Consider the following 19,383-nt stretch of genomic DNA (forward strand, 5'->3'; position numbering starts at 1 on the left):
TTTTCTTCCTCTTCCTCCGGCGGCCATGAGCAGGGCCGCGGGAGTGCTGCGGGCTAGCGGGAGAGTGGGGGCCGCCGGAGTGTATGTTTTTTGCCTGGCATTGACTCTGTGTCCCCTGCAGGCGGCATGCATCCCGCTGAGGGGCGGCTGGCCCTTCACCCGTGTGAGGGTGGCGAGAAGTACCGCGCGCCTGGACGTCCTAGGCCCGGAGCCTGGGGACTCTGGGCTCGCGGACCCTGGGCTCGGTCCTGGAGCTAAGAGCCGGGGGAGGAGAAGAATGGGGGCGCGGGGCGCGGAGGGAAGGAAGAGCAGAGGCTTCAGGGCAAAGGCTGAAATAACTTTACCAGTGGTAGGTCTCATTTTTGGTGGAGCAGACCCTTTTCCTTCCTTCACTCCCTCTCAACCCCTCTTCACTGGACCCACCTTCCTCCTCCCCTTGGTTTGCCTCCTGGATGCTGGGCTGCTGCTGGCCAGAAATTATCCAGCTGCTTTGCTGGTCATCTTTGTCGTTCCCTGTGTGTCTGCAGCGCCTCCTTACCCACCGGGGCCCAGGAGTTTTCTATATGCGCCCTCTCACTACAGACCAATTCCAGATCAATCGGAAGTGGCTTTGTGGCTTTGCAGTTTTTCCTCAAGATGGCGACCGTCAAGCGTGAATTTAAGATTTTCGTTTCAGAAGAGGCCATTCATCCCAGTAAGGAGGTGGATCAGTTGCTATGGCCTGTGCTGTCAGCATCTTATTAAACGTAAGTTATACACCATTCTCAACAAGTTAATCCAAATCAGCCCCTTAAGAAGAAAAAAATTCAGGTTAGGGGCCCATATATAAGCGAATACGTGATAGTAGAAATTAGCTATGCCAGAGGGCCATTTGGGCATTTTGCCTTTAAATAAAAAGTTCTTTTCCATCTGCCTGTGCTGCCTTGCTCCATGGCTGCTTCCCAGCACAGTCAGCTGTAGCCCCGGGGAAGCACCTGTTGTCCAAGAGCAGTCAGTAGCTTGCCGCTTCAGCTCTGGACAAGTCTATCAAGTGCTTTGACACATTTAAGAAGCAAGTACATGGCATTTTCGGAAGGTAGCATGGTCCTCAAGTGAGTTACTGGTATTTTACATCAGCAAAATAACTCAGTTTTTGACAGGTTACAAACAAAAAAACTTTCTCTTTATGCATTTTATTCTTTTAGAATAAAATACATGCTGCTGTAATAAAATTGCCTTTAATCACTTAACAAGCCTAACCTTGACTCAAGCAGTGAATGCCTGTAAATATAATAAATGAAAAAAGCTAGTGTTTTTGTAACATAAAACAGTATCATTTATAGCTTGTCAATCGCATTTTGTCATCCAGCAAAAATAAAAAGCCTGGTAGAGAATTAAGTTATCTTCATACCTGCAAATGATGGAGGCTGTTTTTGTTAAGACTGTCAGAATTTACTAACCACAATTATGACATACAGTCCAAAGAATGCAGTCATCTCCTTATCATGTTAATTGTTCTCTTTTGAAGATGTGTTGTGTTGACTAATTGAACAATAATTCAAGTAGAGTGTCTCAGGAGAAACCACTTGAGCTCTGTCTTTGGAGTCTGGCTGGCGGCCCTGAGCATTACCAAAGGCTCTGACTCGCCCTGACTTTGTGTCGTCTTTTACAGGCCTCATCTTCTGCGCACGGCTTCATTCCCAGTGGGCTGGAAACAACCTAGGGTTGTGTTTTGTTTGGGTGTTGTTTGGTCAGGACCTTTTGAACATTAGTGTCCCAATGAAGTACTAGATATTATTTATGTAAGAATGAGTCTTTTTTAACAATAATATCCTTTCAGAAATTTCTAACTACTTTGTAACTGCATGACTTAACCTGGTGATAAAAGCAGTTATTAAAAATCGACCTTTTCCCCCACCCCCCAGAAAAAGTAAGTTATGTGCTCTGTGCCATTGGGTTAACCAAGTTTTCCTTAGTTGGAGGCAAGGCCACCACATATCGTTGTGCAGGTTGTGTCTAGTTCAAGAGGTGAGTGGGGGCCTATCCAGCCCCTGCTGGCTTAACCCAGAGGAACAGGTGCTCTTTTCTAATTGTTCCACCCAGAGGGGGCTGCTTTTTCTAGTTCTTATGATGGTATCCTATGTGTTAGAAGCGTCTCTATGTGAAAGCATGTTGACATTTCACTTTCACTCAATGTGGTGATACTATGAGGTCCCCCTTTGCTTGACTAGGAAACTCTGCTCACAAGTAAAACAACTGGAGAAATAGGTGGCAGAAAAAGAGTGTGCAACTTGTCAGTTGTGGTAGGTGTCCTACTAGTAACAAATACAATAATCTTTTTCCTTTAAAAATCTCTCTCCCATTTCCTGGTCTCTATTTTTATTTCCCTTCCTTCTTTATTCATGTTAGGTTAGTTTTAGTGTTTAGTTTTCTTAGTATTGATGTCGCTAATAAAGTTAGCTTCCACTTTTAATGGAGAGACACAGGACTAAAAAGATCTGACTCCTTGCTAAGAATATTACCCTGATCTGAACACATAACGTTTTGGTAAATCATAATAAACTCTTTTAGCTATGATTTGCTTTTATTGATGGAATATCTATAAGATTTCTTCAAGCTACCTTTCTGTAGCCTTTAATCCTGGCATGATTTATTGGATTTAAAGGATTAGGCCTGGATTTCACGTCTAAATGACATAAGGCACCGAGAGCGTCAGGTACTGTCAACTGCTGCTTCCGGCAATCATATGAATTCCTCATGACTCATTTTGTCCTACCAGCTATAATGCCTTTGTCAGCAGTGTCCTCATTGCTAAGAAGAATACACATACATGAAAACCAACACATTTGTTTACAACATTGATTATAATGATAATAACAATATGCTTTGTATACATTATCTGACAGCCCTGAAAAGTAATTATTAGATCTATTTTATAGAGGAGAAAAAAGCCACAGACTGTCTCAAGTTGCATGAATAGATAAGTGTATACAGATAATATATACATGATACATTGTCATTAACTGAAGTCCATACTTTGGTTTTTACCTAATGTTCTTTTTCTGTTTTAGTATCCCTTCCAGGATACTACGTTACATTTAGTCATTCATGTCTCCTTAGACTCCTCTAGACTGTGACAATTTCTTTTTTAGGCTTTCCTTGTGTATTTTTTTTCCCCAGCCACGCCGCACGGCTTGCAGGATCATAGTTGCCCAACCAGGGGTTGAACCCGGGCCCTGGCAGTGAAAGCACTGAATCCTAACCACTGGGCCACCAGGGAATTCCTGAGGCTTTCCTTGTTTTTGATGACTTTGGCAGTTTTGAGGAGTACTGGTCAGATATTTTGTAGAATGCTCCTCTATTGGAATTTGTCTGGTGTTTTTCTCATGGTTAGACTGAAATAATGGATTTTGGGGAGGAAGACACAGAGGTTAGGTAGCATTTTCATCACATCATTTCCAGAGTACATACTATCAACATGATTTATTACAGTTGATGTTGACCTCAGTCACTTGCTGAGGTAGTGTTAGGTTTCTCTACTGTAAAGTTACTCTTTTTTCCATCTTTCCATGCTGTGCTCTTTGGAAGGAAGTCTCTATGTACAGCCCACACTTAGGGAGTGGGGAGTTATGTTCCCTCTCCTTGGGAGTAGAGTATCTTCATAAATTATTTGGGATTCTTCTGCATGGGAGATTTGTCTTTTCTCTCCTTTTTATTAATTCATTCAGTCATTTACTAATATCAGTATGGGCTCATGAATTTTATTTTATATTTTGGGTTATAATTAAGTGCATCTTTATTTTGTTTCTCAAGTTGTTCCAGCTTTGGCCATTGGGAGCTCATTCAGTTGACTACTGTGTCCCTTTGACATACCCCCATCAACATAGGGTTTTTGTTTAGTTTGAGCACTTCTCTAGTTTCTGGCATATAAGATCTTTCAGCTTCTTCTCGTTGTATATTTTCTGCTTCAGTCGTAAATCAGCCTTTTTTTTTTCCCCAAGGATCCCTGATTCCTTTTATTGGAGTATGATATTATAACCCAAGATCTGAGTGCTAGGTGTGCTCATTTCTACACAGAACATTTTAAAAACTATGTTTCAAAGGTAATTTTGTCAATAGTGTAATTCTGCTCCATGCTACTATAATCTCTGTAAATAATTTAGAGTATCCAGAAAGCATTGGCATCTCATTAAGCAACAACCTTTTCCTTGTGATACAGTTTAGACTTCTAGGCTAATAAATTATAATCAAGTTTAAAGTGCTTGGCTTTGAATTTCCATTAGTTAGAATAAAGTAAAAAGATCCAACAATGTAAGTTGGACATGTACTTAAATTATGGATACTTGATCATTTATTTCTAAGTACTAGCTCAAAGCCTTGGTTTTTTTCAGTGAAGATTTTAATAATATATAATAAAGATAATATGTAGTTGTTTACAACATTATTTTTCAAAAGGTAATACATTCACAAGGTTAAAAAATACAAGTAATATAAAAAGATATACATAATATGTATAGCTGATTCACTTTGTTATAAAGCAGAAACTAACACACCATTGTAAACCAATTATACTCCAATAAAGATGTTTAAAAAAAAAAAAGATATACATAGAGAAGTCACACTTTCATCCTGTTTCCATCCAACCTTTCCCCTAAATTCCACTTTAGGAAACCATTTGTCAGTTTCTTGTGTATCCGCTAGAGTTTCTTTTGCAAATACAATATATAATTTTCCTCCTTTATTACATATGAAGTAGCATGCTAGAAATATATAGTACTATTTTCCTCCTTTATTACATATGAAGTAGCATGCTAGAAATATATAGTACTGATTCCTTTTTGCATGTAACATTGCTTGATTAAAGAACTATAAAATTTTAGAGTTGGAAAGGGCCCTATGTTTTAATCTATTTATTCAAAAAACTTTTATTGAGCGTCTATGTGCCAGGTTAATGCTAAGCACCAGATGAGTGAAAATGAATGACTTCCTCTTCTCTAGGAGCTAGTAGTCCGGTGAGAAATTCCTTCTCCAGAATCCCTTCTTTATCATTGTGCAGCCTCAGCTTAAATTGAAGAGGTGTTCACTACCTTCAGAGACTGTTCTGTTTATTAAATGGCCTCTCTGTTTGGTTTCCTAATTGTGAGCTGAAGCTTTCCTCCTTGTAGCTTGTATCTCTTCTAGTTTGGACTTTTATATCATGATGAAATGTTGAACAGATTCATTATGTCTTCCCTGAGTCTGATAATTCATAAGGTAGATATAGATTGCCAGTATAAGAATTTTCTTTCATTCTCCAGTTAATCCAGACGCCCCCCTCTCCCACTTGACTAATGTCTTGTTAGGGCTTGAGTGATGAACTTGCCTTTGTGGATGCTGATGAAGGCAAATTAATGGGTGAGACAGTGGGTCTGTAACATGGCAGCCCTTTCATGAAAATCCTAAATATTTTTTCCAGCAAAGGTTACTGTCATAGCTAAATACTATAAATATTCTAATAGTACATTAATAAATATCTAAGAAAATCATATCTTTATATCATGACTTCCCCAATTGTTATAAAGTTGGTTGCTCCCTACCCTGTAGTCTCATAACATGTTCAGATTTCATTAGGTTATACTTAATTTGTCTACAGGGCTTTCTACAGCACCAGAGTGAGTTCCTGTGAGCAGCAGTAATAGTAATTATCATGACAGTAATCATTAATTGATTGCCCATTTTGTGCCAGCCACTGAGCTAAAGCACTTTATTTTATTTAATAACCTCAGCACAATTCTGTGATGTTTCACAGATGATGCACCTGCACATCAAGGTTAAATAAAAGTGATGGAGTAAGAATTTGATCCCTTTGTTTTGACTCAAAAGCCTAAGCTCTTAACTACTGTACTTTATTTACTTGGCTCCCAGGAGGTAATTGTATGAACAAATGAATGAACCAATATATCCCTGTTCAAGGGTCTTTTCATACCACATCTATCTCTAAGTAAACATTCTCATTTACCAGAACAATGTACATTTTGACCTTTTATTCTATAAAGTGCAAGAGGTATGTATGTTAGGAGGTTGTTAAAACAAATGTACAAGGAAAATTTAGTACTAATTTCCTGAAATTAAGAGTGCTATGGGCATAGTAGAAGATCTAAGGGAGCTCACTTTTTAGTAAAAAGTGTGGTGATTGAGCTGAACAGGAAATGTGTACTCAAATTTTAGATGTTTTCTCCTGTAATGTTTTCTATTCCAATCTTTCCCCAGATTATTTTGTCACTGCAAACTCAACATAGTGATTATCACAGCAGGTGCAGGCCAGATAAAGAGAAACATACCTTAATTTAATCCAGAGAAATGTGTCCATGTTTAAATTAATGATTTCCAGTATTATCTAACACAGTCTCCACTGCAAAGTGATTATTGTTTCCAATCCAGGTCACCTTTATTTTGGCTGTTCAGTGAATAATAATTTTTTTTGTGTGTGGGGGTGCGTTTAGTAACTTGGTAGAGAAAAATAATGGGTATTAAACTCTAAACTACCGATATAGCCAGAATCGCTTCCTGTTTTGTTAATTTAACATGTATTTTGCATAATCAGTGTGTGTACCATAATGAAGATTTCTTTAAATACTAGCGTATATGAAAAGATAATTTGCTGAATCGTAGTGTGTAAATCCAAGTTTTACAAACTAAAGACTTTCATATCTGAGCTGTTTTCCAGATTGCTGAGGGTGCTGAAGTGAAAGCACAATACGTTATTGACTAACCCTCCAAGATTGTACTAGACTCCTCACTGGTGCATGCACAAAGTGGACAAATTTAAGATATACTTTGGAAATAAAACATGCAGGACCACTGACAGATTTTGTATAGTGAGGGACAGGGAAGAGTAAAAAATGACTTCTGGATTTTTACCTTGAGCGATTGATTGGATGGTAGTTCCATTTATCTGAATTGTGATGCTTTCAAGGAGGTGGGAGTCAGTGAAGGAAGTAGGAGGGAGTGTTGAGTTTAGGGGAGAAAAACCAAGATTTCCAATTGGGACATGTTAAATTTGAGATATCTGAAAAGATACTCAAGAGGAGATATCAAACAGGTAGCTGGTAGCTGATTATGAGTCTGGAGCTCAGAAATCTAGGTTGTGATATTCAGCCAAATTACTGTATTTTATAAAAATAAATTTATTTATTTATTTATTTATTTATTTATTTATTTATTTATTTATTTTTGGCTACATTGGGTTTTTGTTGCTGCACGTGGGCTTTCTCTAGTTGCGGCGATTGGGGGCTACTCTTCGTCGCGGTGTGTGGGCTTCTCACTGCGGTGGCTTCTCTTGTTGCGGAGCACGGGCTCTAGGCACACGGGCTTCAGTAGTTGTGGCACATGGGCTCAGTAGTTGTGGTTCGTAGGCTCAGTAGCTGTGGCTCACGGGCTTAGTTGCTCTGCAGCACGTGGGATCTTCCCAGGCCAGGGCTCGAACCCGTGTTCCCTGCATTGGCAGGCGGATTCTTCACCACTGAGCCACCAGGGAAACCCACTCTCAGCACTTCTATTCAACGTAGTATTGAAGTCCCAGCCACAGCAATTAGACAAGAAAAAGAAATAAAAGGTATGCAGATTGGAAGGGAACAGGTAAAACTGTCACTATTTGCAGATGACATGATACTCTATGTAGAGAATAATAAAGACCACACAAAAACTATTAGAACTAACAAATGAATTCAGCAAGGTAGCAGGATACAAGTTAATATACAGAAATCAGTTACATTTCTCTACACTAACAATCAAATATCAGAGAAAGTTAAAAAAAATCCTGTTTAAAATTACGTTTAAAAAAAAACCCGGGACTTCCCTGGCGGTCCAGTGGTTAAGACTCCGCACTTCCTCGGCCCGGGGCAGGGGGCAGGGGACACGGGTTCGATCCCTGGTCGGGAACTAAGATACCGCATGCCGCGCAGCATGGCCAAAAATAAAATAAAAAAATAAAAATAAAAAAAACCCCTAGGAATAAACCAAGGAAGTGAAAGACCTATATGCTGAAAACCATAAAACATTGATAGAGGAAATCAAAAAATGATTCAAAGAAATGGAAAGCTATCCCATGCTCTTGGATTGGAAGAATTAATATTGTTAAAATGGCCATACTACCAAAGCAAGCTACAGATATAATGTGATCCCTGTCAAATTACCCATGACATTTTTCATAGAACTAGAACAAATAATCCTAAAATTTATATGGAACCATAAAAGACCCAGAATTGCCAAAGCAATCCTGAGGAAAAAGAACAAAGCAGGAGGCATAACCCTCCCAGACTTCAGACAGTACTGCAAAGCGACAGTAATCAAAACAGTGTGGTATTGGCCCAAAAACAGACATATGAATCAATGGAACAGAATAGAGAGCCCAGAAATAAACCCACACACCCATGGTCAATTAATCTATGACAAAAGAGGCAAGATTATACAGTGAGGAAAAGACAGTCTCTTTAGCAAGTGGTGTTGGGAAGGGTTGACAGCTGCATGGAAATCAGTGAAGTTGGAACACAGCCTTACACCATACACAAAAATAAACTCAAATGGCTTAAAGACTAAAATATAAGACATGACACCATAAAACTCCTAGAAGAGAACATAGGCAAAGCATTCTCTGACATAGATCATACCAGTGTTTTCTTAGGTCAGTCTACCAAGGCAATAGAGATAAAAGCGAAAATAAATAAATGGGACCTAATCAAACTTAAAGTCTTTTGCACAGCAAAGGAAACCATCAACAAAAAGACAATCTGTGGACCAGAAGGAAATATCTGCAAATGATGTGACCGACAAGGGCTTAATTTCCAAACTATAGAAACAGCTGGGGCTTCCCTGGTGGCGCAGCGGTTGAGAATCTGCCTGCCAATGCAGGGGACACGGGTTCGAGCCCTGGTCTGGGAAGATCCCACATGCCGCGGAGCAACTAGGCCCGTGAGCCACAATTACTGAGCCTGCGCGTCTGGAGCCTGTGCTCCGCAACGAGAGGCCGCGATAGTGAGAGGCCCGCGCACCGCGATGAAGAGTGGCCCCCGCTTGCCGCAACTAGAGAAAGCCCTCGCACAGAAACGAAGACCCAACACAGCCATAAATAAATAAAAATAAATAAATAAAATTTAAAAAAAAACAAAAACAGCTTATACAACTCAATAACAAAACAACAAACAACCCAATCAAAAATTGGGCAGAAGGCCTAAGTAGACATTTCTCCAAAGAAGACATACAGATGGCCAATAGGCAGGCACATGAAAAGATACTTAACATCACTAATCATCAGAGAAATGCAAATCAAAATGACAATGAGATATCACCTCACACCGGCCAGAATGGCTGTTATTAAAATGTCTGCAAATAACATGTTGAGAGGGTGTGGAGAAAAGGGAACCCTCCTACACTGTTGATGGGGATGTCAGTTGGTGCAGCCATTATGGAAAACAGAATGGAGGTTCCTCAAAAAACTAAAAATAGAGTTGCCATATGATCCAGCAATTTCACTCCTGGGCATATATCCAGAGAAAACTATAATCTGAAAAGATGCATGCACCCCTATGTTCACAGCAGCACTATTTACAATAGCCAAGACATGGAAACAACCTAAATGTCCACTGCAGATGAATGGATAAAGATGATGTGGTGTGTGTGTGTGTGTGTGTATGTATGAAATAAAGAGTGAAATAATGCCAACATGGATGGACCTAGAGATTATCATACTGAGTGAATCGTTTAAGAAGATATGGCACATATATACAATGGAATATTACTCAGCCCTAAAAAAGAATGAAGTATTGCCATTTGCAGCAACATGGATGGACCTAGAAGAATATCATACTACGTGAAGTAAGTCAGACAGAGAAAGACAAATATTATATGATATCACTCCTATATGGAATCTAAAAGAAATGATATAAATGAACTTATTTACAAAACAGAAATAGACTCACAGACATAGAAAACAAACTTATGGTTACCAAAGGGGAGAGGGAGGTAGGGAGGGATAAATAAGGATATGGGATTAACAGATACAAACTACTATACATAAAATAGATAAGCAACAAGGATTTACGGTATAGTGCAGGGAACTATATTCAATATCTTGTAATAACCTATGATGGAACACAATTTGAAAAAATACATATATACATCTGAATTACTTTCTGTACACCTGAAACACAATATTGTAAATCAACTATACTTCAATTAAAAAAAAAATTAAAATAGGATAATGACCCCAAAATACAGATAGTACTAAAAAAAAAAAAAAAGTGTGTCTCTTCTAGCGAGCAATATAGTTAGATCTCATTTTATGCAGTGTGAAAATCTCTGCCTTTTGAGTGGACTGTTTATTCACATTTACTGTTACTGTGATATGTTTGGATTTATGCCTGTCATTTTGCTGTTTCTGTATGTCTTGTGTCTTCTTTTGTTCCTTGGTTTCTCCTTTACTGTCTTTTTTTGCATTTTCTAAAGTACCATTTTAATTATTTAATTTTAAATTATGTTTTTTGAGGGTTTTTTTTTAGTGGTTGCTCTTGGAGTTACAATATCAGCTTAAGGTACCTGGATGTACTTCACATTTTTGCACACTTAATTCCAATAAAATATAGAAACTTTGCTCCATTGTAGCATCAATCCCTCACCCACTTTTGTGCTATTATTGTTGTATATGTCTATATGTATTAAAAATTCAACAATACAGTGTTATAATTATTGCTTTATATAATCTTAAGTCTTTTGTAGAAGCAAAGAGAAGACAAAAATATGTTTATGAATTTTTTTTATATTAACCTTATTTTTCACTTTTGGTATTCATTTCTTTGTCTAGATTTGAGTTACTGTCTGGTGTCACTTCCTTGCTCTACTCTAGTATCTTTCCCTTCCTCTTCTGGTTGTTATTGTCAAATACCTTCTATCTGTATATCTTGTAGGCCCAACAATAAATTTTATATAGTTTTATGCAGTTGTGTTTTAAATAAGAGGTAGGTGTATGTGTGTGTATGTATGTATACACACACACACACACACACACACATTTATATAAATTATATTTCACTATTACCAGTGCTCCTTTCTTCATGTTGGTATGAATTGCTGCGTGGTATCACTTCCTTTCAGCCTGAAGAAACTTCTTCAGTATCTGTTGTAAGGCAGGTCGGCTGCTAGCAGTGAATTCTCTCAATGTTTATTTATTTGGGAATGTCTTTATTCTGCCTTCATTTTTGAAATATGGATTTGCTACATATAGTACTCTTGGTTGAGTTTCTCTTCCAGCACTTTGAATGTCATTCAACTGTCTTCTGGCCTCCATTGCTTCAGATTAGAAGTTAGCTGTTAACTTATTTTGGTTCTCTGGTATGCAGTGAGTCTGTTTTCTCCTACTATTTCCAATATTTTTTCTGTGGCTTTTGACAGTTCAACTATGGTGTGTCTAAGTAAGAATCCCTTTCAGTATATCCTACCTGGAGTTCCTTAAACTTCTTGAATGTGCAGATTAATGTTTTTCATATTTGGGAAGTTTCACCCATTATTTCTTTGAATGTGTTTACTCCTTTCCTCTCCTTCTGGTACTACTATAACGCATGTTGGTGTGTTTAATGGTCCCCCACAAGTCTCTGTTATTTCTTGTTTTCTTTCTGATCTTTAATTTCTATAGTTTACAAATTACCAGACATTTTCTATGAGACAAACCTACCATCTCCAAATAAGGCCTTTTTTTCTATACTTAAGACCTTTATCTTTTTCCTGTCCTATTGCATTGGCTAGGAGGATCTCCAGTAAGATGTTAAATAGAAACAGTGATAGTGGGTGTATCCTTGTCTTGTTCCTGACTGTAATGAAAATACTTCTAAATTTTCTTCATTATTTGTGATGTTTGTTTTGGATTTTTGATAGATACCTTTTTAGGTTAAGTTTCCTTTTCTTCTTAGATGGTTGAGTTTTACATTTATTAAACCCTAATGGATTTGGAATTTCACCAGGTTTTTGTACAATTCAAATGATCTTTTTCTTTAAATCTCACATAGTGTAATATATTAATATATTTTCTGATATTGAACCATCTTTGCATTTCTGGGCTAAAACTTACTTGGTCATGAAGTAGTTTTCAAAAACCCCACTTAAGTATATTTGCTAATATTTTATTTAGCACTTGTGTATCTGTGTAAATAAATAATATGAGTTTACTATTTTTTATCTGGTCTTTTGCTCAGTTTCGGTATCAAGGTTTTACTATAGCCCCACCAAAAAATTTTTTCTGTTATCTAATAAAATAGGTTGCATAAGAACAAACTGTTCCTTGAAATTTTGATATAACTTGTTTGCAAAACAGTTGAAAGGGTGAGGGGCTAGATTTTTGTTAAAAGTTCATTAATGTAATTTGTTTATTCAGATTTTCCATTTCTTCTTAAGTCATTTTAGGAAGTTTTCTAGCTGTCCATTTCATCCAAGTTTTATACTGGCATGTGTTTCATATTTTATGACTTTCTAAACCTTTACTGTATTTCTGCTTACCTCTCCTGTTTCCTAATATTATTTGCTGGGGACATTGTGCCCTCGTTTTGCTAGATATTCCTCTAACTTATTAGTCCTCCTCGCTCCAAGAATTACTTTCTATTTTATTGATACTGATGTTTTTAATCTTACTTTCTGCTTATTTTTTAAAACTTCCTTTTACTTTATGGTTAGTAACTCTTATCCTTGATCTTTTTTGTTTTTAAAAAAATGCATTTAAGAATATAAACTTAACAGTAAGTACCACTTTTTGTTTTGTTTTGTGGCACTTTTATTGTCATTCAGGTATAAGTATTTTGTAATTCCTAGTTTTATTTTCTCTTTAACTCAGCAAGTTAAGAGTATGCTTTTAGCTTTGAAACATTTTAAAATTTGTTATATTGTGGTTGATTCTAACATAGCTCAATTGAGATCAGAGAAATGCAGGTTAACATCCACTCTTTGAAATCTGTTAAGGCCTCCTTTGTGACCTAGTTAATACAGTTTTTGTAAATGTTCCTTTATGTATTTGGGGGGGGGGGAATAGACTTAATTGGAGGATCTTTCTATATCCATTCACACTTATTGATTTGGTTTAGTTTTACTAAATTACAAATTTTTAATTAATTATTACTGATCTGTCAGTTTCTGATAAAGGTAGTTACTCAAATCCACCTAGCGTTTCCCAATTTTTTTCCAATATATTTTGAGGCCATTTCAATGAGTTGCATCTAAGTTCATGATTATTATGTACTGTTGGATTGTTTCATATATTATGTAGTATCTCTGTGTATCCTTAGTAATGCTTTTTTATTGTTGAAATTCTCTTGTTTGCCATTACTGTATCTGCACTAACTTTCTGGCTAATAGTTACCACTTTTTAAATTCAATGAGAAAAAAATTCTGATAAAATAATGTTTAAAATAGTTCACATACCCAAAACATCAGACTATGCCAAATTTTCTTCCCTTGCCTAGTGGGACTAAGGCCTGATTATGTTTTGCCTGACAGTTACATTCCATGTATACTTGTTTCTCTGTTTCCCTTAACTAAGATTTTTGCTCTAAATGGATTATTCTCTGAGAAAAATTATTTCAGAGAAAGACTTGATAAGGGATATTGATTTGTGTTTAAATTTTAATGGCATGAATGAATGTGTGTGTTTCTGCACAGAAGTCTATACAAAGTAGCGACAAAAGTTTGTCATAATTTATTTCTGTTGGGTAGATATTGTTGAAACTATGGTGTAACTAGAGTTGGATAGAGAACTGTTTTTTTCCCCCCAACGAAACATCAGACTTAGTTTTAATTTAGATAAATGTAAAAAAGTTTATCATTTAAAGTGAGAACTTTTTCTGACTTGAATTTTTTCTTCTCAGTGGGTATCTTAACTTTGTAGCATGGAAGTTAAGAGCATTTCCCCAAAACTGTAGTTATTGGGAGTGGCTGTAATCTGGCCACTGCCCCTTTCCATTTCTTGACTGGGCAGAGGCTTGGAGTCCACTCTGAAAGCTGTCATGGTTTGTCCTTTTAGAGCACAGAGACTCAAGTGGTAAGCCTAAGAGTACCACTGAGCTGTGCACACTCTCTGAAATATATTTCAGATCATATATTTAATCATAAAGTAAAATACCTCCTGGGTGAAAGGACTTTTATTCTACTTTAGGTCCTTTTAGTAGTGTTTTAATTTTTAGCACATTATTTTTATAATAAAATAACTTACCAGAAATACAAGTTTGAAAAAAATGAGAATGTTACTACAATCCTACATATATGTACAATTAAGATTATAAGACTTTCTTAACACAGCACTAAGTAACAAGATGTAGTTTACATTTAACTTAGGATACTCTAGTTCAGAAAGGTCAGTATTGTAATTCAGGTAACATGAATTCTTCCTATTAACTGGAGAAAATTAAAGGGAAGAGGAGGAGGGGTGCTAATATGATAGCAGTCCTTTTTATCTTACTTTCTTCTGGCTAAGAACCCTTGAAATTGATCTAATACAAACCCCTGGCTATGGAAAAGGACTTGAAGTGATAAAAGTTAAAACTTATAGTTGAAAATTTCAAAACTGTCACTTTGTTTGGAGAATCTCTGCCAAGACGATAGAATTGTGGGCTCCATCCCTGAAGATTTTGATTTAGCCGATTTGGGATAGGGGGCTTAGACATCTGAATTTTTGATAGTTTTGTTGAGCGTTCCTAGTTGTAAACCACTCAGGGCAATTGTAACAGTTTTGCTAAGGTTAAAAAAAAACAACAACCTGTTATATAATACTATGTAATGAATGGATTTGGGGGGTATCTTTTTCTTAGTTCCTGTGTGGAGTGGAATGAACATTGCTGTGGTCTCTCCGAAGGTTCTGAACTCAGATAAAGGAACTGATAAAGACCTGAGCAGGAGGAAAATGTCTGCAAAGTAGTGGTTGCCAGGTAGTATGTTTTGTATTTTCAGTACCTTGGAAGTTAGCTGTAAGCCTGAATTGTGCCAGAGGGATGAGACTTGGGTCCTTTAAGTATATGTTGTTGTATCTGCCGGACTTTTCTTTCCTTAGCACTTCTACTTTTATTTTGGTGTGATCATATTCACATTATAAACTCTTAAGCAGTTAGGAACTAAGTCTGTCTCACTCACTGCTGAGCCTAACCCAGTATCTGCCATATAGCAGGCACTCACTTGTTAACTGACAATATATTTTTTCTAATTGTTGCTATATATTCTTTACTGTTAATAGTAAAATTGATTTCACATTAACTTCTGGATCTCTGTACTTACCGTCATTAACTCTGTTTTCCTACCTTACATAACCAACTCCTATAAGAAATGCCTAGGAGAAATTATTGATGGAAACATTTCAGATTTGTGGCATTGTCAGGCTGCCATAATATGGATGTTCAAAGACAAGTATTTCTTCTAAAATTAACTTATGTTCATGATTTCTTCCAACTCCACAGTGGCTGTGAGGTGATTAAAAAGAAATGGGGTGTTGCCCTATCTGTGCTGATTTAACAAAGTATTCTGAAGAATCTTAGGAGTGCATCCAGTTTCCACCATGAGTAAGGTAGGATGTTTATGTTTGAAAAAATATTTAATATCAACATAAGATAGATGTAAAAGAGAATTGATGAAAATTTTTGAAGTTGATCTTGTGGAAGCACCTCTCTTCCTAAAATCTGTTCTTTGCTGCCGCTGCTGAAGAGACAGAGACAAAGGGATGGTGGTAGAGGAGGAAGAGGCCTACCTTTGTAGACCTCTGTCCTGACCTAGTGTGGTATTTCTTATACATTCTATTAGATAAAAGTCTTATTGCATCTTTATTATTTAACTGAGTGAACTAGCTCTACAAATATCTAGTAACATTGGGAACCACTGTGGTAGGTCTTGCCACATTTTGAGTTGTTCTCTAACAAACAGTTTCAATGAGGTCCAGTGAAGAGACCTAAGAAAGAAGCACTGATCACAAAAGTATTAGCAGTTGGTCTCCTGGGGAGGGGGAAGTTGGGGCCTGGATAAGATCCCTTTGCTAGTTTGAATGGGAGAAGGTAAAGTAAAATGGAATTAAATCCCTGGGAATAAAGTAATAGGAATTTTGAAGTGGTTCCCTGATAGGAAGTGGTTTAGGGGCAAGGAGATAGGAAAAGGAGGGTTGGTCCCAGCAAACATGGCAAGAGGTTGGGGCCTATGTGGGAAGATGGCAGATGATTTTGAACAATAAATATGTCTAGTCATCTGTTTCAAATTGTTCTTTCCTTGTATCTTTTTCTGCTACAGTTCATACTACAAATCTGTTAAATACTCAATTCACCCAGCAACTGTTGTTTCTCATATTGCAGACCTTTGTTAGAAGAAAAGAGAAAGGAATAATTTTTAAGTCTTTACTTTCAGGGCCACTATTGAATAAATGAAGAATATACCTTAGTGTTCCATGTATCCTGGGAGAGAATGTTATTACAGACCTCATAAAGGTAAAGCTGACCTCTGCAGAAGAGGCCTGTCTGAAAAAGGGTGCAGAAACTCTGGGAAATTCAGAAGGAGCACAAGTTTTAAAGTTGCTTAAAACTACCGTTCTGAAGTTATCGAAAGAGAGATAGTAGTTACTTACAGGATTAAATAACGTAAAACTTTTGAATAAACTCAAATTCCTAAAAGTCGGAAAAAAGAAGGAGGGAAGAGTGACTCCTCTATTTAGCCCCTCAGCTCTTTTATTTAGCATTCAAATGTTGGATGATACTTGTTTTTTATAATTCCTAAGTCACTGCATCAAATAAGGTATTTTGGTACCTCTGATGTACCAGTACTTGCCTTGTATATTATATATGTAGTTGCCATTTGGTCCAAAAGAATGTATGATGTGTGTTTATTGTGTTTAGAGACCATGATTCTTTTCATCAAGTGTATGCTAATTATTTCGTTCTGGCTGGCTGATAAACCTGTGTTCATTTGTATGCTATAAAAAAGCTGTAACTTCCTTTACCATGTAAAAATAAATGTATACACAAAAATACCTCATTTAAATGTTAGCTTCAAACCTAACACTAGATTAAGCCTTGCTAGTTTCTATTCTGATAATTTTTACAAGTAGATTTTCATTTTCTAAGAAAAGCTCTAAACTATACAAACTCTTCAGTGATGAGTGAGACCAAATTGGTCTTTCTTCTCTTGGGAGAAGTATAGAGTAGGCTGCCTGGCTCCCTGAATACCTTAAAACATTTTAAATTAGAATGTTCATTTCTTTATAACCTCTTGAACCTTCTAGCTCTCTCATTTTGACAGAGAAAATTCTGTTCTGCTAGATAAGCTTTATAGGACATGTAGATCATTGGATGGGTGGCCACAATCTTGACTACAGAATCACTCGCCAGAAAGACTGACTTCAGATGACAATAAATGCAGAGAGGCAGTGTACACTGTACCTTCCTCCTTAATTGTGGCCAGACCATCTTGCCTAGTTAATATAAATTCTCAGGTGTGTAGCTTGGTACTGGCCACTCTGCTCCTTTCTTGATGAAAACAGTTATGGTTCTGTCAGGCCTGGAAAGGAAACAAATCTAGGCAGGAACTGGTAGGAGGATACCACCCAGGACCTTTCACAAAAAAAGTCACTCAAATCCTTCAATTTCAAATATTTGAAAATTTAGATTTCTATGTGGTATTATTATATCCCATATTGAATAGAATTCACTTTATATGCTAGAGGATAAATAATGCTAAATTTCAACTCATGATGGATATTATACTTTGCTAAATTAGAAGCCGAGCTTCTTATTTAGGTTTCATATATTTTTCCCAAAGATGTTCGGTAAAAGAGAAAAATTATGCAACAAATTTTATTTAGCATAGTCAGTCCCAACATTCAGCACAAAAAGAGTTTACAGAGGATAGAAAGTGCATTAATAAAAGCCAGTCTTTACCAAAAGAAAACAGAAAATATATTATTGATTCAAAATATTTTACACTTGAATGATAAACTGCAATAACTTATTCTGGGCACCTACTGATATAAGAGAAAGGAAGAGAAGAAAAGAATGCTTTAGAAGAGCTCAATCTCCAGCTGGTATCAGAGGAGTCAGTAGAGGTCACTGAGACCGGCAGTCTTTCTTGCTTTCTGCATTAGTGCCCTCAGCTGGAACTGTTTACGGGACAGAAGACGTACATGCTGTGAAGGGGGAAAAAGTTTCAACAGTTTAGACTGGCTCTGATCCAGGCCCAGGCATGAACTATCAGACAGTTTGTAACCTAGGTGGGAGCTAAGAACCTAAACTCATATCAACTTTCCTTTGGAGCCAATACTTTATTACATGTGGCTTTTTAAACTCACTGGATTGATGCTGGCAGGTTGTGTTAAGGAAAGTAGTCTTCTGAGACCCTACAAAGGCCTTCTTCACAGGGAAAGCACCACATTGCAGGATCTGGCTCAGGAGTTCAAGCTGCACTTGAGACAACCAAGATGGCAGGGAAACTAGTACTGTGATCCTAACAAAAGTTACAAAAAACTTTTGTACAAACTGTGACTGTTTGTCCCCACTTGGCTAAAAAAGGGGAAGGGCAAGGATGAGTATAGCACAAGGCCAGCTTTTGTCCAGTGCCTGGCAAACAGCATACCTCTCTTGCCTCTCCATGTGTATCTTTCCCTAGGCTATGCCACCCAAGCAGGGGACAGTGTACAGAAAGGAAGTCCTCTCTAGGGTCCCAGCTATTCATGTGCTTGCACCAGGTCCAAGAGTGGTTTGGCCACACACTCATAGTAAGATAGGCAAGATCAGCAAGCAACCTGACCAGCCTCGCATGTGCACTGAAGCATCAGCAGCAGCTGTATTGAATATCCAAAGGCTGCTATTATTCCTAAAGCCATGCTCTTCATGACCCAACAGAGAGAAGTAGCCAAACTTGGCTTACAGATCTTCATGTCTGTACAATAGCATTAAGCCTGGAATAACCTTTATTCAGAAGGGCTCTATAACCAGCAGGGCAAACCCAATACTTCGCAAGGCTGTTTGATCTGGGAAAACAGGTATAAAACTATGCAAGTCTAAGAAAATTAACAGAGGAAAAAAACAAAAACACTAAGGGTGGGGCAGTCAATGATCTCAGTTTAAATGATGTGACCTGAAAGAATCGATGGAAATCTGACTGTACCTCATGATCCACCCAGGCACAGTAGTAAGAGAGAAGGATTACATTCAGCTTGATGCTATCTTGTGGGGTGGGGAACTGCAGCCACTAGCCCACTTTTCTTCCCCTACTCAGATGATTCTCAGCCCCCTCTGTAGGTGGGAAGACACTGCTCACAGCCATTTATCTCACTTGCTCTCTTTTGGAAAGACAAAGAATTTTAACCCATCTCCTACAGAGAAACCCTCTTGATCTGTGGTTTTCAAGGTCAGTGTCTCTAAAACACAT

General features: G+C 37.4%; 1 protein-coding gene and 1 pseudogene across 2 annotated transcripts in view; one reads left to right on the plus strand and one right to left on the minus strand.

Moving 5' to 3' along the window:
• Positions 1-25: 25 nt before the first annotated feature.
• Positions 26-16,530, plus strand: LOC132370184 (L-lactate dehydrogenase A-like 6A; annotated as a pseudogene).
• Positions 16,531-17,794: 1,264 nt separating this feature from the next.
• TSG101 (tumor susceptibility 101) overlaps positions 17,795-19,383 on the minus strand; it is a 50,295-nt gene continuing 48,706 nt past the window's right edge. For both annotated transcript variants that reach the window (XM_059929587.1, XM_059929586.1), the window contains one exon: positions 17,795-18,139. In XM_059929587.1, the coding sequence (XP_059785570.1) occupies positions 18,050-18,139 (90 nt within the window). In that variant the 3' untranslated portion in view covers positions 17,795-18,049. The remainder of the gene's footprint in view (positions 18,140-19,383) is intronic.

Source organism: Balaenoptera ricei, chromosome 8, assembly GCF_028023285.1.
Source record: "Balaenoptera ricei isolate mBalRic1 chromosome 8, mBalRic1.hap2, whole genome shotgun sequence".
NCBI classification, from domain to species: Eukaryota; Metazoa; Chordata; class Mammalia; order Artiodactyla; family Balaenopteridae; genus Balaenoptera; species Balaenoptera ricei.